At 43.2% G+C, this 23,179-nt stretch overlaps 1 protein-coding gene across 3 annotated transcripts in view; it reads right to left on the bottom strand.

Annotated features, from left to right (window-relative positions):
- RBFOX1 (RNA binding fox-1 homolog 1) overlaps positions 1-23,179 on the bottom strand; it is a 1,962,586-nt gene that overhangs the window by 31,599 nt on the left and 1,907,808 nt on the right. For all 3 annotated transcript variants that reach the window (XM_032460724.1, XM_032460725.1, XM_032460726.1), the window contains 2 exons: positions 10,444-10,486; positions 5,614-5,678 (listed from right to left, as the gene is read on the bottom strand). In XM_032460724.1, coding sequence (XP_032316615.1) covers positions 5,614-5,678; positions 10,444-10,486 — 108 coding nt within the window. The remainder of the gene's footprint in view (positions 1-5,613; positions 5,679-10,443; positions 10,487-23,179) is intronic.

The following is a 23,179-nucleotide window of genomic DNA, read 5'->3' as shown; positions in this document are numbered from 1 at the left end:
GGCATCATTTCAAGAAAAAATAGCTATTTTTCACAGCATCTAAGGAAGGAGCCTGGATAAAGCCTGCACATCCCACAGACAAGGGAGTTGATGGCTGCGTCGTGTGGTCCATGTTCCACTCCTGTCCTGGCAAACCGGGAAGTGTGCCGCCAGAGACAGCCAGCAGGTCTTGAACTGGCCATGGGAGATACTGCTTCCCACAAAGCACTGGGATTGGATCTTGAAATCTCTCCTTGCACACATCACAAAGAGCTGGTGCAGGGGCTTGCTCCTGCTTGTCGACTAGAAACAGTTTCAACCCTTATCCAGCTTGGTTCACAGGAGAGGAATGGGGAACACAATGGAACGTCCCTCCTTTCTCTGCACTGTCTGCCCTCATGAAGGGATCCATGTTATCCATCGATGAAGCTTTCTGCATGCTCCCCCACAGCAAGAAAAAGTAAAATTGTTATGTCCCTGAAGTATAGCAATATTTTCCAAATTAACCTTTCTACCAAAAAGATGGTAAATTAGATTTGCCATTCAGGGTGTTCATATGCTTTATAGGCTGGTAACCACTTAATTTTTAGTCTATGTGATTGATAAGGATGCCACATCAAATGGCATATCATCTTAAATGCAATTATTAGCCTTATTTTAATGACAGAATTTCTCCATTATTTAATCTGAGTCCAGGAAGAAAAAGTCCTAAAATAGATAGGGAGTACCCATAGTAATGGAAATCAACTGGAATCCCTTGACTTTTCCAGTTTAGAGCAAACTAAGGTTGTACATAAAGATTTAGTTCTATATTCTGTAGTTAAGCTTATGATGAAATATTATGAGACAGTAGAGAGATAGTCTTTTCCTGTCTGTCCATCTTTCCTTCCTTCCTCCCTTCCTTTCTTCCTCCCTTCTTTCCATCCTTCCTTCCTTCTTTTCTTCCTTTCTCTCCCTCTCTCTTCCTCTTTTCCTTTTTCTTCCTCTCTCCCTCCTTCCCTTCCTCTTTCCGCACTCTTTCTCTTTCCATTCATCCACCTAACCACCTATATATCTATTTATCTTTCTACCCATCCATCCATCCATCCACACATCCATCCATCTATCCATCCGTCCATCTAAGTATGTATGTTTCTATCTCCATCACCACATAATTTTAAATGGGTGTAGATTGACCTCTCCATGACCACAAAGACATGACTACTTACTCCTATTCAGTTTTAAGAAAGCACTGCTCATCTATTTCTCTCTGAAATAGAACCTTTTATTCATAGCTTATGAATATCACATTTAAAAGATGTTCTAACATGTGGCCTGAGACTGGCTGACCTTGACAAGTCCTGGCCTCCCTGCGTTAGGATTTATCTAGATACTCTTACAAATCCTTTGTGAGGTCCTAAGGCAAAAGTGTGTGTGTGTGTGTTGTATACACACATATTTTTCACATATGTGTATGAATAATATATATACACAACACACACATATGTATGACTATACATCTATATCTCAAATGCAGAGAGCAAGATAGTTGATATGATGGCATTTTAATTGGGGTTCTGTTAAGCTGAGCTGTATGAAATTGCCAATATTCCACCATTTTGGTCACAAAAAACAGCAATTTCATATGGTACAGTCTAATACTATGTTGCCGGTGAAACTTAAAAGCCTCAAAAACAAACAAAACAGGGTAGAAAATAAAACAATCAGAAGCCTTCTGCCTGTTGTCTCTTTTGCTCAGTCTAGGGACACCTGTACAGCTGGGGCTATTACTGTATGTCAAAAGCTGCTGACTTTCGGATCTTTACAGAAATGCTTGTCTTACGTGAAAAGAGTGGCCCAGGGTAACTCTCGGGGCAAACGGATGGTCGTGAAATCTCCGAGTGAACCACTCTACTGCTTTCTTCTCTAGCTGGTCTGAATCTAGTTCCTCCCTTCCGCCCTGATGTGGAGGGACGTTTTCATGCGTTGGTTGTTAGGGGATGTTAGAATGTTTAGCAAGCAGGACAAGCATGACGAATGTCTCCCTTTTTGGTGAGATAACGTTTTCATCAAAGCTATGTACGCATCAGACATATTTACCCAAATATCTGTAGCATAATTCCCTGAAAAGGAAGTAGTCTTCCCCACGCCCCCATCCCCGACCGCCTCCCAGGTTGGCTGCTCAAAGATGCAACAACGACCAAGTCATAATACACAAAGAAACCAAGAGCCAATCCAGAGAGAGAAGCCTGCCCCCAGGCTTAATTCAAGCAAGCCATTCATCGAGCTAATGTGATGATGGACCTGTCAAATCCAGAACATGTCAGGGACACATTAGCAACACCAAGTGGCATGCAATGACTGGATGACCATCGGCCCCACTGCCATGCTTTGATTGGTTCAAGCTCAGAAAACAATCTCCTTTGAGAGTTTGGACAGTTGGCTTTCCACGAATCAAAGTGAAATTAGAAATCAAGATTTGAGGTGAGGTCAGGTGCTTACCAAATGTTCCCTAAGTGCCAAGGAAAGATGTTTGCCTCTTGCCGTTAAATTAGTCAAAGAGACTATAAAATTACCTAGTCCAGTCAGGTCTTTTTCTTTGGGGGAAATCTCTGCCCACACCAGATGGTCTTCATTCTGGAGGTCAGCATTCAGAAACCCTCAGGGTCCTCCGAGATAATCAGCATGTGATCATTTAACCAAGAAGATGATGGGCAGAGAGTTGCAAAGTGGCCGTCAAGGACCTTCTGGCCAGTCCTGAGGTTACGGGAGTTCAAGATCTTCCTAAGGCCCCTGAATCTTTAATTTGATGAGGGCTTAATTTGTGCTGATAAAAGGTAAAATTCTACCGACTGGGGACATCAAACTTCTTTCGCTTTCAAGACGTCTGAAGAGTGAATCTCATGATTACAGAGAAAGTTTGTTGCCATTTCTCTTTTGATCAAGTTGACAGCCAGTGAGCATTACCAAAACATTCTCTATTCCTGCTAATTTTACTTCCTATTTTGAAGAAGTTTCTTTGGATTAAGGAGCTCCTCATCCTGCCTGTCTTCTACGAGTAGGAACTAAGAGAGTCTCTCACTACTGAAATTACAATGTGATTGAACGTAAAAGGAAGTGATTACACAACTGCCCTGGGATAATTCTACATACTTGGCATCTTTAATCTCGATTCGAAAGCTACTCTGATAATTTCACATTTCCCCCCAAATATGTGTCTTCTATAAAACGGTCTTCCTTCTCTTTACCTGCTTACTAAAAACAAAAGGAAGCACCACCATCTCATCAATACACTTTTAAAATCGAACCAGAAACATCACTGTAGAGACTGTGTTCTGGTAATTTACCTGGTACTTATTTCCCTTAATGCAATATTTCCATATGTGGCCAGTGTCTTGCTTATAATAAAGTGAAGCAGTGATCAATTTCTGCAGCAACCAAAAAGACCTAATGGGCAAATTTCTTTAATGAACAACAAGAGGCCAGTTACATGGACAAGAGTATATTTAGTTGGTTTCTTCAACTGAAACTATTATGCTTAAGTGGGAATTGCAGAATTATTCAAGATTTACCAATCCAAGAATGAGGGCAATTTTTCAGTAGGACATGCCACCAATGAGAAATCTTAATAATATTAAAATCACAGATTTCATACATACACTTGCCTCTGTGGTGCCCCTGAATGCAGCAAAATTTTAACTTAATTTTTAGATGAATGCCAATGGAGATGACCAGATTCACAAGTAATTCTATCTAAAAATAGTATTAAACATTGGTTTTTTTCTTTCCAAATGTCTAGATTGGTCTTATAGAAGAAAGCAATTTAAATTATATCTTTGTAATTAACCTTTTTTTTCAGCTTGGGGATAGATGCACTTCTACTGAGAAGCGAGATGAAAATCCAAAGAAATAAATCTGTTTAAGTTTCATATAATTATGCAGCAGGCTAAAGTTCCTATGATTATAATTATATCCAAAGTGGGTGTTTGAGAATTTAGAATCTCGAGATATTTTCATAAAAATAATTAAGGGTTGTAGATGAACCACATTACAATTGATACTTCGTGAATCTTCCATGTGCAGAAATTTAATAGCATTAAGCCTTTTCATTTGTAGAATGATCCTGAGTATTTCAAGATTGTCATCATTTTTTATTAGCTTTTTTGACCCTCTCAATTTTCCTAATCCAGTGTCAAAGTGGATTGAAGATAACAGCTTCCATAGAATACATTTTGCATTCTGGCAACGGATCATTGGGTAACTGGACAATTTATGTATTTAGAACTGCATGTTGACGATTGTTTGGATTCCTTTGGAGACTCCCTCCAGCCTTGAGAACTCATTATGGCTGTTTATTGGAACATAATAATAGTACCTGCTTACGACCGGACAACAGATCTCCATTCTATCTTGCCAAAGAGCCACTGATTACAAGTCTATGCATGGGGTTTTCAAAGTGCAGCTTTCAGGGTTCAAGAATTTCTTTTGCTTTGGTATACTTCAGAAGAATTCTGGAGCCACAGTGAGCTAACAACACAGCTTGTGAGAAATGGAATGGGACTGCGGAGAAAGCACACCACAGCAAACCGAGATAGGAACTAAATCACGAGAGGCCAGCAAGGAGGACCAGTGTCTGCGGACACCCCCGCTTCACGAGTCAAAGACATCGCCTGCTTACCTGTCTGACCCAGCATGCCTCAGCCACACATGCAAATTGTTATCATTACTGTTTTATTCATGAAACATATTTTTAAATGAAAGGAGTCATTACCAAAAATAAGCACCCTCAATGACATTTGGGCATGCAGAGCATCTAAACATTCACATTTATGTCCTCAGAAAACAGAGCCAACGATTTGCATTCAATATGGAAACGCACAGTCTCTTTTTTCAAAGCACCGATACGGAAATAGCTGTGGCTTGCCATTTAAGAAACCGACTCATCTGTTAAGCCTGGGTAACGGGTAATCGAGCTCCTCCACCCCCCACCCCTCACCCCCGCCATCCAATTCTGACTTCTGCGTTTCTTAAACCCACTTCTGTCCCTTCCACTGCCAATCTTAACATGTGGTGTGCATTACACATAAATGTTGGCTTACGTTCGTAGGAACGGTCACCGGGCATTGCCAAAAAGAACGTCTCTCCTTATGAATACCAGATACGCCTTCCCCCATTCCTTTACTTTGGATTTAAAAATGCAATGAGGGGACTGCTTTTCTGGGTGTACAAAGATGGAAAAAAGGGAAATGGGGTGCTTAAAATCGAGGTAAACCTGCAGGATCATCTCCTGGGTTTCGTCCTATGAGTTCGATGAAACCAGTGTCTCACAGAGAAGACCGTGAGAGGGTTGTACGGGGAGTGTAGTTTGTGCGTGCAAAGTGTGCTGTCACGGGAACTGAGATCTGAAAGAACTAGGCACAGACGAAACGTGGTCTTTGTGTCTTAGCAGCGAGGGCAAGGGTTAGAATGAACTAGGCGCCATCGTGCATCCTCTCTGTGTATGACCCTGTGTTTACCTCCACCGTGGGACCTAACTGTTTGGGTGCTGCCTCCCTAGCAGTCATGCATTTGCACCAAGACCCGACGAGAATCCCGTCTCCCACCAGCTAAGTTAATTTCCAAGTAGTTGTCAAGCACGAGAAGGAATACCCTTACCTGTCACTGTAGGCAGCGGCAGTGGCGGGGGTAGGTTGGGCGTAGCGGTATGCAGCGTAACCACCCTAAAACACAAGGAGAAATTTGACTCAGGGATGCAGAGGAGGCCACCTCAGGGCGCCCACACGTGAGATCACACCAGAACAGCAGTTACCCACATCTACCAATCTAAAGTGTAGGTTAATGAAAGCTTAGTATCGAAGCAGAAGAACAGAACACGCTGGAGAGACAGGGGTGGAGTACCGACCCCAGCTGGATGTTACAGGTTAGCAGTTGTAAGCATATTCCAAAGGGAGAACCCAGATCCTCTTCAAGAGAGATGTACCTACATGTTAATGGTAACTTGGGGTTGGAGAGAGGATTATGGGGAATTATTTAAATATTTTTTATACTTTGCTGAACTTTCCAGATTTTCAAAAGTGATTATGCCTATTACTTATTAGCTAAGAGCTTACATTTTATTCAAACAGTCTTTGATTACTACCTTAAAAATCCAATATAGGTCAAGCTAATGCCCTGCTGTCTTACTTTTATATTTATAAAAAATGAACAGAATCCTTTGATTGAAAGTTTATTAGAAGTCTCTTGCATATGTAGTTGTTCAACCACTAAAGCAATTAAAGAAGGCTGTCTTTAGCTTTCTAAATGTCACGTAATGATTAAAAAAAAAAAAAAAGGAATGGTGAGCCCTTCTTAAAAATTCTGTCTTTTCAGCTAAAGCTATCACACTGGTTCAGATGCGGAATTTGTCTGGTGTGGAAAATATGATAAAGTCTTCCAATTTGTAAATAAAATCGTTAGGAGAGAAAAAAAAATCTGAGAAAAATAATTAACATTTAGTTGTATGTACCAGTAATTGCAATTGTTCAATTAAGCAGAGGACAAGCAAATGGGCATATTCGAAAGGAATTGTGTTCAGTGGAGCATTGATTATCAAACTGTGAAAATAACAGAGCTTCCTGCTCAGCAGACCACAGCGATAGATCAACCACTGTCGAGTGATCTCAGCACAATTAACAAACAGGACCCAGTCTCCACCGATAACACAGGGACCATTCACGTGCTAATTGGAAATGCATAGTCCCACAAGCCCCCGAGAGAAGCCTTCTCACCCTCACTGCAAAGGGACAATTCAGGGCAGACTACCGAGTCAGCGCATCTCCAATAGTCGATAACTGGTGGGGCGTGGGGGGCGTGGGGGGCGTGGGGCTTAACAGAATCTTGGGTGGGGGGAGTTTGTTATTTTTGGCTCTCTATATAGGGGAAGAACTAAATCGTAGGACAGAAAACTGATGAATGATGAAACAGCAAAAAGCATCTTTTAAAACGCAGATGTACTAGTCTCGGTAGTTTATTTCTACCCTCTGCCAATTGCAGCTAACTTTCAGAGTAAATTTGCTATCGCTTCCATAGCAATTCCAAAAAGGCAGTTTATCCTTAAACAAGTTTGTTCTTCGGATCATTCTGGAAAAGACACATCCAAGACATTCTGACAGATAATCACCAATAATTTGGAACCCGTAGTTTAAAAAAAAAAAAAGTCTCTCTTGAAAAACAATGTGGAAGTTAAAAAAAGAGGTCTATAGCCAGACACCACCTGGTGTTCCAAACACCATGTTCTCTAATTAGGAACGGAGAAACTCATTAAATGTGCTGAGGGGTTGCAAAACCAAAGCAGTTGTCACACCAGCACCAAGCTCAAGACGCAGACTGATGGGCTGAGGGGAAACTGGGTCACCGGATTTCTGGAGCCATGCTTTTCATCTGCCTGCCCAGCTCCTTGGCTTTCATCGTGTATCCGCAAAGATGCAGGTGTGCAGCTATGCAGCCTAACTTAATGAGGTAGGGAGGGGCTGGCATTGGCTAGCTGACTGCTAGGAGGCATTAGCTGCAACCAGCTGGAAGCTTTGAGTGGAGAAGCTTTGTGTATGTGTGTATGCGTGTGTTATTTTTTTGTCCACTCCCAGAATGAAAAACAAGAATTCTTGCAAAGATCTCTAAATCAAAGGCCATGTTAAGTCATTTGTGATTTGCTGACTATGAATTTGGTCCCAACAAAGATAGCTAGCAATGTCCTGCTGACAAACCCTCTTCTTTGAACTCTTTAACTTCCCCAGCTTCTGCAGTGGTTTCCATCAGTGGAAGCTGGTAACAAGTATGATAAGTGGGAAAAACTAGAATATACCTAAAAGGAACCTCACTGACTGCTTGATGCTTATCGCATGAACATGAAATGGATGTGGGGACACCTGGGGTCCTTCTGCACGACAGAGGGGCAGAAGGAAGCTTTGGGAAGGACCCGGCCTCTGTATGCTTGCATTTGACTTGGCCATTTAGAGAAAATAAATGTGTGTTTCCGTTGCAAGGCAGGCACAAGTAGTCAATGTCTTGGCGTTTGTCTTTGTTATTTAAGAATTTGTTTTTCAGGCATTTCTGATGCAACAGTCAGAGTCATAGCTGGCTAAAGTCTGTGGAGCCAGTGGAGAGATTTTGACCTTGGTCAGCGATCTCCTTGCTCTCCAGTAGACCTGATGGTGATGGAGATGTTCTATATCTGTGTTGTCCAATATGGTGGCCACTTGTCCTAAATGTCTAGCAAACCCTTGAAATGTGGCTGGTACGGCAAACAAAAATTTTAATTTATTTAATTTGAGTTCATTTGAATTTAAATGTAAATAGCCACATGGGGCTGGTGGCTGCAGTACTGGACATTCCAGGTCTAAGTGATCCATGAAATATATCATAACTGGAAAAAGAAAGAGATTGGATGGCTTGATACCTCTACATCCACATATTGCACTGTCTCCCTGTGCTATATTTATTCTGTATGAAGTCAATTTAAGGGGAAAGCTAGAGTTGTGTATTAACTCGGTGTATGTGTGCAGACACTGTAAAATGATCAAAAAAATACAAATTGCTTTAATTTGCCTTTCTAACAGGTGACTCTAATCAATTTTATTGCTCTGTATTTTGCAGCTCGCTGAGCATAGCCAAGGCTTCTTGCAAGGTTCTGGGCTAATGTCTGAGAAAAAGCACTCACTGCCGTTTGCAGTCACCAAGCCGTGTTCATGTTGAAACTGGTCCTCCCAGACTATAGGACAAAACAATGCGTCCTTGGACAATTAGATTTTTCCCACCACCAAGCCAAAGGGAAAGAAAGGGGTGACAAGCGCAGGACGGTTCTACCCTCCTTCCTCATAAAATGTACTCAATCTCACATGCTGGGCAGCGAAATACAAATGTGACCTTATAGAGAATATAAAACTTAAATGGTCATTATGGATTCCCCCTCCCACACCTGCCACCACCATCAGATGTGGCCAGAATATACCGACTCACATGGTTGGAAACACTTCCTTTGTTAGCAAGACCTCTGGAGGTCCATCGCAGGGGGCACACACCAATTAAGGACCTCTAATGATGCTCCAGTGAACCATTTTCAAAACTGCGCTTGATGGGATATTCATGGTGGCAGGGAAAGGAAAGGTTTTCTGACCAAATAGGTTTGGGAGATGCTGAGTTAAACGAAATGAAACTGGTTCCTCATTTGTGGAACTTCGTAAAGCAATAATGATGAACACTGTGGCTCCCCACTGCATCGCTAATTGGTTTGACAGTGGAAATCACACTTTCAACTTGAGAGCACACTTTGGGGGAAAGGTGTTCAAATATTCAAATGGCGAATTGCTTAGGAGGTGGGGTGAAATTTTTGCGTGCTGGTGGGGACACGGGGGTGGGTAGGACTGTAATATGCCGTGGCCTCCCCAGCTTTCTGAGAATATTCAAGGATTCCACTTTGTGCAAAACAGGTGGATGAAACTATACATAAAATTTATGCAGTATAATGACATTTACAAGAACGCTGGCAAAAAGTGAAACGTAAATATAAATCATTACTCTTTCAATTTATCTGCATGATAGGTTCAGCTGATTTTGAAGTGTAGCAATAGAAGTCCAGTTTTCTTAAAAAGTGAAAATAAAAGTTAATCTTAGAAATTTAAATTATTTGATCCTCTCCTAGGTCCAAGTACCCACTGTTTTCATCTTAGATTTCTTATTGAAACTTGATTAATCTCACGAAAAAAAAAAAACCCAACAAAAAACACCTGTATTTTCTTAATTGACTTAAGACCAAACAAAAATGAGATTTGCAGGTTATAGGGAAACCATGTTATAAAGCTCCCACTGATCGCCTTTAGTTTTACCTTCTTCTTTCATTTTATTTGACAGTTTTAATGTTGATTACACACCAAATTTGGAGACTTAGCCAGCTACCCTCCAATGGATGTGTTGGGTTTTTTTCTTCCCACAAGTTCGTTCATTTGGGGGTTGCTGAAGCACTGAGAAATAGGTTTGAGAGCTGTGGCAAGAGTTGTGAAATATATTTATAAGAAACTACAGTGAAACCAGCGGAAATTATGTTAGCTATGCTGTCCCTCATTGCTGGATGTATAAAAGGTCTTTGGTTTAACCATCTCAGTTGACTTCAGGGACCTACCAAAAAATGTTTCAGACAACTGGTTCAATGAAACCCTTGAGTTCTTTTCACTGAATTTATATTAACTGAATCCAGATGCATTTTTAAGCCAAGAAAATGAATAGCCAAGCCAGACCTCTCTTTTGGTAACACACATCATCTAGCAAAGAGGGAGAATTTGAGGACGGGCATCTCTGTCCTAGAATTCACATCAAAACTGGAAAATTCAGTGAAGTCTTTCCTCCTTCTACGTTAGAGATCACCGCCCCTCCCCAGAATTGTCTTGTTAGTAGGATTTCACAGCAAACCCACAGTCATAGTGATGAGTTTTTCCACCAGCCGGGATTTCATACCTGGAGCAATTTATTGCCATACACAGGCTCTTGGTACACTACTCTATAAGGAAACAGAAATGTAATGTTTTCAATGCAAAACTGAAATAAATAAAAAGAAAATGCACAAGTCAGACAGAAATTCCAGAGCAATTCATTTACAAGTTTGCTTCTCTTATTTCACGGAGACCCTAAGCATGACCCAGGAAACCGAGAGGAACCAGGCACTGCCAGATGTTTTTAGTCACAAATCTCTGTGACTGGGAGCATCGATCGAGAAGGGGGAGTGGGGATCCCACTGCACTCACTGTATCTGTGATATAACCTGTGTTTATTTTTAAAGAAGGAAAAAGGATACTTTCATGGCTTCTTTCCCTTCCAAGCATATTTCAACAGTTCAGGTGAACCATCTCATGTTTCTCTCTTTAGCTCATCATTGGGATGTTCTGGAACACCCAAGGATTTAACCTTGCTACCTAATTATTGAGGCAGTGAAGATGACACCACAGCGCAACCGTAATGGTATCAGTGCCTTCATTTTTAAAAAATTTAATTTCAAATAACCACAGACAGCCCAACTGCATCTCATGAAATAATGAATCACATTGATGTCCCAAAGCTGTTTTTAACATATACAACTAGAAAAACGACATGTGTGTGCACCTGGGTCTAGAAAAGCTTCTTTCCTTCCCAGAAGCTTTTCCAGATCCCTTGACATTGTCATCACTTCACTCAAGTTCGACACTCACAAGGTCTCAGTAGGACAGGATCTCTGGGATAGACTGGGGAGCGGTTTGTGGGTGGGAGAGTTATTCACGCAGGAAGCTAATCTTCCATGTGAGCGGTTCTAACTGGAAGTGAAATTTTCCAGTTCCAGGGTAGACATCGAGGGGATGGAACCTTTTAAGAGATTTAGGGACTTGCCTTATAAAGCTGTGTGTATATAAAATGGATTTCTAATAGAGTCTGGCTTTTCTTTCCAATTTAGTTCTGGTTAGCCTTCCTTTTTAAGTTAAAAACCTACGTTTGTGGGACTACGCCTGTAAATCTAGCTCTCTCTCTCTCGCTTATTTGAATATTTCAAGTATAGATATTATCCCCAGGGGCCTGCCTGCCCCACTTGGTCTCCATTATGCTCTCGCTTCTCACCCTCCTCCTTTCTTTTCTTTCACTGCGATTCTCAAGTTTGCTCACTGAGGACAACAATGTTATTCTGTTGGCTCTGGGCTTAGGGGTTGAACCCGGTAGCTAGGTCACGTGGGCTCAAACCCCAATGTCAGTGAAGATTTCTGGACAAATTATTTCACCTATTTTTTGAAAAAAGTCTCCTCTTCTGGGGGAAAAAAAAATCCCAGCAACAATGGAGGTGATGGGTGATGGGTGATGGGTAATGTGTAATGCGATACCTCCTTTGTAGGTGAGGAGTGGACGAGGTGATGCAGTCAAGGCTGACTGTCTTGCCTTTTCCACAGTAGACGCTTGACTTCTTGGTCGGTCACTTCCCCCTGGTGACGGATCAGCCTGAGGCCCATTCCCGGCTGACTCACATTGAAAGTCCGGTCTCAGGAATAAGGACCTGGGGGTTTTATTCCGAGAATTTCCGCTTTCCAGCTTTACATGTTCCGGAAAGCAACTGACACTTCTCCCTCCTGAGCTCAAACCTCAGTGAAATGAGAACACCTCTCTGTTTTAAGATCCATGGATGACAGAGCAACATGAATTCAGAAATAACTGTGTTGAGCTGTGGTGTCAACCAGAAGCTTGTTACAACAGGGTTGAGTCATGGTGCAAAAATGCACTGGAACCTCATCGAGACATACTCACTAGGTAGCTTCACAGTTGCACTGAGGGTCTGGAAAGCTTAAGGCTTCCCGATTACAAGGGAGCAAGGAAAGCATTTATATTCTATTATCAGTTCTCTCTCTCCTCTCTCTCTCTTCTTATTCCCCTGTCCTCTCTTCCCTGCTTCCCAGGGCCCAGAACTCTGTATCTTACTCTAGTTTGTCAGGTCTTCTTTATAGCTTTATGAGCATTTCCTTCTCTCCATTTTCAATAATTCTCTTTTGCTCAAACGCCACATTCTCTGCTATGTCCCTGCGTGGGGGAAGACACCTATCTTGGGTAAGCTTAGTTCCTCTACCCTTATTTTCAGGAACTTGATCATTGCCGGCCTTGGGAGGTCTAGAGTTTCACCCCTAACTAGAATGCATCGCTTTGCAGGTCCAGGGAACGTGGTCCTCCTACTCCAACGTTCAGTTTCTCATACCCATGTGTCTCCTCTCCTATTATTTATATATTTTTTTCTTTATGTGTATATATATATATATTTTTTCTTTAATTTGGTCCACTTTCTCATTAAAAAGAATTTATTGAAATATGTACCGCCAAGCAGTAATGGCGAACTTGTAGCTTTGATATGCAAGTTACATAAGCAGTGTGGCTGTGGAATACATCCTCCAGTAGGAGGGGTGCAGGTTGTGACCTCTGTCGTCCTCCTTGCTGACCCAGAACCCCCTGCGTCCACTGATGGGTGGCCTGAATGGGACAGGCTGTATTTCTCCTGCAGAGCTGGGCTCCGGCGTGCGATGATCTCTCCTTGCGCTCAGCCCAGAGGAGCCTCCCTGGTTTTCACCTTGGTTTCTAGCTCACTTGGCATCTGAGAACAAATCTACTGCCTCCAGCACTTTCAAGGTGTCTATGATCATGTCTGTCTCTCTCCTTAATCCTCCTTTCTCTGAAAGGTTTAAGGCAAGCTAGCCCTAGAGAGGAGGTTGTGGCTTGCTAGGGGCAGGGATCCTGCAGGTCTCTCAGATCCTAAGTGCTTAGGCAGGACTGGGACATGCCCGAGGGCTCCAACGCCAGCTGGGAGGGATGGAAAGACCTTGGACAACAGAGAGGAAAAGTGGTACAAGGTCAAGGCTGGGGACGATCTGAGTAGGCAGCACTGGAGAGTAGACTCTCCTTACCTTCCTTAAAAGTAACCAAAGCCAGAACTCAGCCCAATAAAATTGAAGAGGAACAACTGGTTTAAACCTATTAGAGGTGGCCGATGCGTCTAACACACGTCCCATGTTTAGAATTGCCCTAAACCGATTTGCTGTGCATTATTTTTACTGAGATTGAAGGAGCAAGCCACAAACTTCCTTTAAGCAAAATACAGCCTTGCATGCCTTTTATGAACCTCTTGAATCGTCATTTCTTAAAAAAAAAAAAAAAAAAAGCACTGGGGACGTTTCCAGTCATGAGAACATACCAGTGTCTGAAGGCAGGTAGGGGTAGCAGCTTGAAAAAGCATGTTCAAGGTGATAATATACTTCTGTCCAGGATGAATCCTGCTCTGTAAACTCCAGAGTGCAGGAATTTTCACAGTCTTTCTTGCCTCTAAATCAACTTAAGGCCATCTGTGAGCCCTTGGTTTGCTGCCACAATGGGGCAGCCTAGTTCATCACCGTCCCCTACAGACAGGCACCATCCAGCAGCCACATTCCAAAGCTGCCGTCTTACACAGAGCAAAGTATTCCAAAAGCTACCTTCCTGGAAAGACGACAGAAATGTGCTGGGTAAACGAAGCTCAAAATTCATATTTCAGTTAGTCTTTCTGTCACCTCATTCCCTATTTGGAACTGTCTCCTGAAAAATCCTATCATCATAATATGAGCAATGGGAGGAATGTATGAATGTTTTTGGATAGGAGGGTGGCTTGACAAGGGCAAGAGGAACAGAGCTCTAAACCTAGACACCAGGGAACTCCAGACTTGAAGATACTGACATGATATCCTTAAACTAAACCTCACCCAGTGGGAAACAACAGCCCCTAAAGGACCAAAAGCACAAAGGGACTTTTCTTGGAGCTTCTCACCCTGAATGGAATTTCTCTTTCCACCTTAGGCTGGATGCTGGTGTATTTACTCTCTTCTGAGTCCCTCGGCTCTCTCTATTTGCCTTGTTCTCCTGGATTTTCACTGATCCCAACCAATGCAGACATACTCCATCCATTACTCTAACCAGTCCATTCTCTTTCCTAATTTGTGGGCTCCTACAGCATATGCCTTTAGGCAGCTTCTACTCCCTGCTATGCAGAAATCTATAAGAAGATACCAATTTGACCAACCCATGAGGCAGCACAAATTAATAATTCAATAAATTATTGTCATTTTACAAATAATTCAATATGTGATTGTCATTTCACAGAGAAGGGAACACTCAATGAATGACAGCGAATATAATAATACGTTTGATTTTATCTAGACTTAGTAGTATCCACGTTTTTCCCCTTTGGGTGAATATTGATGAAGATGGTTTTATTTTTGGTGGATTTTCTTTCTTACCCCCCCCCCCCCCCCAATTTGTGGATCCCTTCCTGATTCCCCTCCATTTAGCTAATTAAAAAAAAAAAAGTTCTAAACTAAGTCCTAACTCCCTCTGTCTGCATCCATTATCCGGAGGCTACAGTGGGGAGGGTGTAGACTGATGTTTAGGTTCACTGGGTACCTGACTCCGCCCCTGCCTGCCACTCTATTTAAAATGGTATAAACTCAAAGTTTGGAAAAAGAGGACTTGAGAAGGAGTAGATGGAGATACACACACAAAAGAAAATCAGTTGTTCCCTGGGTGAATAAAAAGCATGTGGGTTGTTCACTCATTTTATTAAGAAAAAAAAAAAAAAACTAACTCATAGAATACAATAAATGTACTTGATGCAATAATGATATAACCCAAGTTCATCACTGATGGAGATTAATACTCTGTCTCAAAATTGTAATAATTTAAATTCAAAGGGAAGATAATTAAATAACTAGTGTCTTTCCTATTTTCTAGTAAATTGCCTCAATTTAATCAGAAATATGGTTTTATTTTTCTTTGTTATCTAGTCTGTAAAGCAACAGATACGATTCTACTGAATTTATTTGAGGTCACTTGTAATAAAAATAATTATAAGGATTAAAAAAATTCCCCCAATACTGCCCATTTATTTTAAATCATGTTTATTTCAAGTCATTTTCATAATATGTTTGATTTTATGCTAATATCATAGTATGGGAGAGTAACTACCTCTAGATCAACTTGAGTAAGTTTAATTATGGGCCCCATAATGAGAAACACCCTACTCTTTTCCAAAAGTGAAAAGATTAACAAAGTGACACTATTTAACAAATAATTCTAAATTTGATAAGTAACGCTAAGTCACGTAATTGTTTGGGGTAAATGGAGGGAATGAAGGGTTGAAAAGAAAAGGTTGAATGCTCAAGTTGGTCTACATTTTGTTAGGAGACATTTCTTGCCAAAATCATCAATAGAGAGAGAGAGGTGGAGAGAGAGCAAGAGAGATGGGGTTGGGAGCAGAAACATCTTTCTAGGGCTGTAGTGATAAATAAATGTATTTGCAGGAAAACATCAAAACAGCAGCCATGAAGATATCTTTTAACCCTCTACAGCTGCTAACTACAGCTGTTACCCTAAGTATGGTACTGAGAACACACAGACCATAGTGAGAACTTGAGAGAATTTCTTTCCACAGGAGAGTCTTTAATTTGACAAGGGAGAAATGCTACCATTTTGGGGGGGGGGGTTGGGGAGGGTTTGTATTCGTTCTGAAGTTAATCAAGGAGTTGGTTCCACTCACTCGACAGCATGGTGGCTGTCGTGAACAGAGCCCTTCTCTTCTGCCCTTTAAGCCTTTAAGATTCTTTCCCATAGTCCAGGAAGAGGAGCACGGATTAAAGAAATCGGCAGCAAACTTGTAAAAAGAATGACTCCGGGAGGAAACAAGGATGGCATGCACGTTAATGAATACTTACATAAATGTCTGCACCATAAAATCCATCCTGGTAAACAACACTGCAAGGGTGCACACACAAAGAGAAACATCCATATTAGTGCATTTCCCCATGCAGACACACCAACCCCTGCACTGGCGAAGTTAGTCTGCTCACAAGATCCGAAACACAGGAACCGAGGATCGTTTTCACATTGGTTAAGGAGGTTGGAGACAACAGCCGTCCATCAGACCGAGAAAATTAGGCTGGGGTCCGGCGTTGGCCCAGATTCAGGATGGGGTGGCGTGCCGGATACCCGACCTCCCGACCTTTCAGGAGGCAGGCAGAAACGCAAAGAGGATTGACGTTTATTTTAAGTGATCTGCTAAAAAGGCTTATAAAGGAGGGTCAGAGTTTGCATTCAGTCAAACCACCTCACTCCCCCTGGAAAAAAAAATCATCCGCTTAAAATATATGATTGATCAGAGGAGGGGCATGGACGTCACATTTTCAGTGTGGGTTATAGCTGAATGACTTCAGGGGAGCTGGGTAATTCAGATGACTTCAGAAATTTTCTATATTCTTTCACAGTATAGTATTCTAGTTGGTAATTCCATGGGCCACTCTTTTGTGGTAAATGTAGAATATCTCTAATTATACAAGTGTGTGAACATGTGTGTATATGTATGTGCAAGTGTGTGTGTTTGGATACAAGTGTGTGCTTCATGTGCATGAATGCATCTGAATGCACATATGTGTTTGTACGTGTACGTGCACACGTGTGCATGTGTATACATGTGCACAAGTGCGTATGTACACCTTATACACATAGGCCCATGTGTATAAGTTGATAGATGTGCATGTATATATGAATGTATACAGTGTGCATATAATGTGTGTGGTAGTATGCATTTGCACATCTGTGTATACATGCATGCTCATGTGTGCATATGTGAGTATATGCATATATCTGTGTATATATTTGCATAAATTATACCCAGACTAACCAAACCCCACATTAGGTTTGAACAAGCCTGGTCTCTCAGCAGCTCTCTGATGCATACAGTCACCCCAGAGAGAAGGGATTTCACAGGACAGGGTCAGAAAAAGATCCTGGGCTTCTCCAGAAGTTTCCTGGTATAGCTTGAGGGAAATAGCCAGAGAAAGCAGCTCACGGCTTTGTGATTGTGGGAAACTGGCTCACAATTCCTAAGCATTTAAGTGGGTTTAAGTAAGGCTCCTACGTAGCCTGCACACCTCACTGGCTTTTGTGAAGATCACAGGATATTGCAAATATAAACATGTGGGTTTCTAAAGGCATGTTTCCCAAAGGAGAGCAACTGTTATTAATAACCTTCCCTGATATCTTCCCATGGAGTTTACAGATGATTTATGATTCTGGCAAAGGACCAATGAGCCCCACCGTCGAATGGAGCTGGGGTCTTATGAAGCACGGCTTTGATTACCGAAGGATTCCAGCAGGTTTCAGAAGCAGAGTGGACCCGCAGGTAAGCCAAGCATATGGCGAACCGGTGGTGGGGGGCGCTTGACAACACACACATGCACACACGCACACGGCAGTGACACTGGTTTGCTGGAGAACACTGCAGTGCGCTTCTCAGAGGTTTTCAGAGTTGATTGGCTAACCCCCCAGTACCATTATCTTTAAAAACGTGGCAGGGATTTCGCTCGCTAAGGAGGTTGGTAGGAATCGCTTTCAGCTGTTTTCTTTTGGATCGAAAGGGCTACAGTTCACAAGAGCACTTGTCAAGCAGCGTAAAACCCTGATCCGAGATGCTGAGGTGTGCGGCAGCCGGAGCGCAGCTTTGATTTCTCTTTCAACATTTTTAACATAAAAAGATAGTATCTGTTGGGGGTCAGAAGGCAGGGCCAGCCTCTGCCAACAAGCCTGAGCCCAAAGCCGACTGTTCAACCAAATCAAAACAGCTCTGCCCCGTTCTTCCATGCCGTTTTGCTTTTGCACCTGCTGTTCCTTGTGCAGGGAGGGCCTTATCTCCTGACACCCTCATCCAAAGGCAGAAAAGCCATGTGAGATGGGAAACGCACAGGGATCTCAGTCACAGCCGCACCAATGAGCAGCTCTGGGCCCTGGGACTAATGACATATGCTGTCTGAGCCTCACTTACTCATCTGCAAAACGGGGAGAGGTTAGTAAGCCCCCACATCGAGGGACGACTTAGTGAGAAAATGTGTGCAAAGCCATGAGCAAGGTACTTGCCATCAAATGTCACATCTACGAGCTTTATCCAATGCCCACCCAAAGCGGGGTTTCCCCCTCCTGTAACTAATACCAACATCACGTTGTCTCCTGATCCTCACTTGGCCAAATAAATGTAAATACTGGTCAAATGTGAAATGCATTTGTGTATGTGTCTCATTTTGCCCTGAAAGGAGCACTCAGTAGCTTACTCAACATTCTCTGCCACTTAATAGCTACCACGTTGCTTTTCACCAGGAAGATGTACAATAAAAATTTATTGAGTGAATATTGCCCGTAATTTAAGGGGGGAGGCTGGGTACAAGGAGGTAACGGAAGGCGACCCAGTGCCATGCTAGGTTAGAATTCGGATCTGGTTATTCGGCATCAGTGGCTGTTGTCAGTGGAAGCGGGGAAGGGGGATACAGTTCAAAAATTGGAACCTGACTTAGGGGACCAGTGTGAGAGGCTAGACAGAACGTGATCCAGCTGTGAACAATAGATTAATATTTAACCAAATACAATGTCCATTCAAATATGGAAAGAGATGCCTTTCTCTAAATACTCGTAGGGGGCACCCCATCTGCGCCTGCTCTTCTGTGAATAACGGAGCAGACGCTGGGGGCTGTGCCAGTGGGCACGTGCTGTGGGCCAGGAGTGGCTGAGGCTGAGCTCCGGCCATGAAAGGGGCTCCTTTATCACCAGGACGAACTCTCCTGCACTGTGGCCAGCTGTGTGCCGCCGTGTCCAGCCTCTGGACTAATAACTCCCAGAAGCTGGCCCTGGTGTTCGCCTTAGTCTCAGCTGCCACGGTCCACCCTCCACTGTGGACCATGGAAAATGACTCTGGGACTCTGACGCATGCGACATGTACGAGACAGAGACCCCCAGGGCAAGTGTGACCGGGTGTCTTACACGGAGAGGCTCAAACAAACCAGATGATAAGTACAAGTGATTTCTCTGCTGTTGAAGTGCTTACGATACTCCAACCGCTCTGGCAAGGCTCAGGGAGCCGAGAGAGCAAGTCCACTCGCCAAGTCTGCCCTCGGGGAGCTTACAGGGAGGCACAAAGCAGGCGCACAGATGTAAGGTGGAGGCCGCGACTGCTGCTGCGGAGGAGGGGGACCGTGACACTCTGAACCGGTGATGGAAGGAGGAGGGCTGGCAACAGAGGTGACGGACCCCCAGCAAACGCCCCAGAAATCCCAGGGCCTTAGCTAGCTTGGGTGCAACTTTCAAGGCAAAATGAGCCACGGTTAGGGAGGAAGCCTATGCAAGGTCCAACGTCTGGAGGGTCCGGGGCATAATTTCTACTTTTGAGGAGCTTCAGAGGCCCTGAGTGTGGTGGCTTCCCCGAGAAAGGAAACGGAGAATTCTAGATGCTGTTACAAAAACACACTGCTTGTCTCCACTAAGTACACCTGCACGTTTGGAGAGAGACGAACGAGAGGGTGGGCGACCTGCCTTCACGGCAACTGCAAAACATTAGCAATCCACATGGCTGTCCTCACTGGCAGTGGGAAACGAAGCCACTTTCTGGGCTGTGAGTTTCACCACAAGGCTGTGTGTGTGTGTTTTTTTTTCCCCTAAGCTACTAGTCATAGCACAAATACGATTACCACCGCTCCTCACCTCTAGAGAGCGATTACTCTGTGTCAGTCCCTAGTCTGACCTAATTGTCATTATCCCACCTAATCCTCAAAACACCCCTGTGAGATGGATAATGTTATTATAGCCTCTTTAGACAGAAAGAAAGTGAAATGGAGAGAGCCAGGTATTGACTAAGCTGGGATTCCCGCCCAGGTCGTGCCGGCTTCACAGCCCAAACTTCCAACTGCGACGGCAGGCAGCAGTGGTCAGGCTTCTGGGGGGCTTGTTATAACACAGAAGGCTGGGCCCCACACCCGGTCCAGAGGTGCTGAATCAGCAGGTCTGGATGGGGGCGGGCACTGGGCGGGGCTGGGTCTAAGAACTTGCATTTTTTAATAAGTAACCGGGGATGCTGACGCTGGTGGTCCAAGGACCAAGGGACTGAGTGCCTGATGGGGCACACCCTCCACAGGTTTCTTTTACTTTCCATTTCCATGACAACACTGATGGCCAGCCCCCCAGGTCCTGTTCTAAACAGGAGCTAGTTATAGGAAAGTTCTCACGCAGTCTCATGCTGGTTTCCAAGAATGCACATTTTTTTTTTTTACATTCACACATTACATACTTTTTAAAACCCCACGAAAGAGGTGCACTTAAAATATCAGATACGGAGGGAAAGGAGGGCAGGGGTTGATGTCTAGTAGGTAGCTACAGATAAATTAGCCACAGCCCCATCGCCAGGGAAGGGAGCTGCCCTCATGCACTGAGCAGGTGCAGCCCTATTTGAATGCAGAGGCAGTCTGTCTAGCCATGCAAAGGTAATTGTATTGCTTGTCAATCACTTCGGGACAGGCAATCTGCTTTTGCAAGAACATAATGCAAATGCACATCTCATTTTCTTAGAAAGGTAATAACAGTAGTTAAATATTTGGATGAATGCAAGCAGGGGATGATTGCACTAGGGCAAATTAGTTTACCTTTTAAAAAAGGAAAGAAAGTACTGGGATGCCCAAGGTATACAGTCTGTTTGTGCAATATAATATGTCCCAACCACAAATATATTCTTGAAGGAAAGGTTATTTAAAGCTGCTCTATCTTACTGCCCATTCCAAGTGGAAAATACATTTTTTAGTGTATTCAAATCTAGTTGTTTTTGAATGGCTATCAGGTGGGTCCATGAACCCCCTGGCATTTGTATAGAATTGTGTGTTGTGTGTACAACAACATTTTCCTGGGGAAAATACATACTTTAATTAGATCATCAAAACACCTGTGACATTTCACTCTTTCCCCCCAAATGTAAGAACCACTGACTTAACAGTGTTTGTCTCTAAATGCACTCAATTAAGAGGATTTTTTTTTTTCAAATGTAAGAGGTTACATTTTAAAACTGGCTGAGGATGTAAATAAGAATTCACAACAAAAACAAAAAACTAAGAAGCTAGAAAGAATTCTGGAAGGTATTCTGAGAAAGGGGATGCTGACTTTGAAGTTCTTGATGTTGGTGTAAATTGAAAAGTTTCTAAGCATCAGATAATACGAGGTGAGGATGCGGCATGTATAAATGAAAACCAAAAAGCGTGATTGATTTATAGAAAGAAAGGTCCACAACACAGTCCTAGAGGCTCCTTCTGGACCAAACCTGAACGCACTCCCGAGGGATCTGTGTGTGGCTTTCATTCTCGCACTGGCCAACAGTTAAGTCTCCTCCTGGGATGTTACCATGTCTTTCCTACACCCCAAGTAGCACAGTCTTCTCAAAATGCTTCTCAAGGTAACTCTGAGGAGTTGTACATAGATATGTCATAATTAATTACCTGAAAAAGCACAGAATAACTTGCTGCAAGATACTCAGAGAACCAAGACCAAAACCCTATAGCCAATGCTGGATGCTTAATGTAGAATAATAACTAAAAAAAAAAAAAAATCTCCTATGGTTCTCTATAAGGGACCCTAATGCATCTCCATACAATAGGCTTGGTACCTAGGAGGCACCTGATAAGGTGTTGTTTAATAATTAATTAACTAATTAAGAACAAGAACTCGGTGAGGCCAATCTCATGGAGGTTTTAGGGGGACAGGATTGTGGTTTAGCTGCCGTCCTCTAACGTCAGATGTGCTGAGTCTGGCGCATGTGTATCTGACACTTCTACCTGCCGTCTTCATCCACAGATCATCCGCCGGCACCAATTACTCAATGGGTAATTTCTCCCAAACATGAGTCATAGGAAGACAGACTAAACGTTGTTGTTGTCTATAGAAACTGACTCTGGGATCAAATGCTAAGGGAAAGGTGGACGACATGGTCCATTCGGTTCTCTCTGAGACTGTCCACTGGTTAATATTTTATTTCCAATCTCCATATTCCATCAATTATTGAAGTGCCTCTGTCCAAAGCCATCCCTGTGGCTCACGGGGGGATGGAGGTCTGGGAATGGCTGGAGTCCCCCAGCCAAGGAGAAAGTGATGCATAGAAAGAGAGATCTGCCTGGGCACTCAACACAGGCATTAGGGGACCCTGGGAAAGAGAAGAGTATGGGCAGCTAATAAAAAGTCAGTAACCGTATCAACAGCAACACCAGCAGCTACAGTTCACTTAGCACGTGTCGCTGGATGGAACTGATCCAGCTGTAAACTTACATGGACCTCCCTATTTCATCCTCTATCAACCCTACGATGGCAGGAATAGTCTCTCCTCTCCTGGGAAGGCAACCGTGCCTGCAGAGGTGAAGTCTGCTACCCAGGGCAGTCTGAGATAGAGCAGCAGGAGCCAATCTTACCTGCCCTGTAGCCTGTGTCTTAAAAGACTGTAACCGTTCTGTGGATTAGCCTTCTAACTCATCGCCCACTCTCGCTCAATGCTGGCAATCCGTAAGGAGCTGACTGGCGCAATCTAGGGCTTACCCCATGTCCATGACCCCTCCGTGGTCCAAGCAGAGCCCCCACCCAACCCCAGGCATGATCATGTATTCATGTCCCAGTAAACTTCTATTTAGCTGTGTGGAGAGGAGATTAGAGTTCTTCATAACCTATACTCCTTACTTGCTGGGAAGGGTTTTAGAAAATATTAGGAAGTGATGGGAAAAAAAAAACCAAATCAATAAAAGGAAATGGATGAAATATAAGGGCATCCTTAGTGAACGCTCCTATGTGACTATCTTGATGTTGGATCCTTCCAAAGGTCACCCAAGGC

The sequence above is a fragment of the Camelus ferus genome, chromosome 18 (assembly GCF_009834535.1).
Source record: "Camelus ferus isolate YT-003-E chromosome 18, BCGSAC_Cfer_1.0, whole genome shotgun sequence".
Lineage (NCBI taxonomy): Eukaryota > Metazoa > Chordata > Mammalia > Artiodactyla > Camelidae > Camelus > Camelus ferus.
The sequence above is the reverse complement of the archived record's forward strand: the minus strand, read 5'-3'. Positions and strand labels throughout refer to the sequence as shown.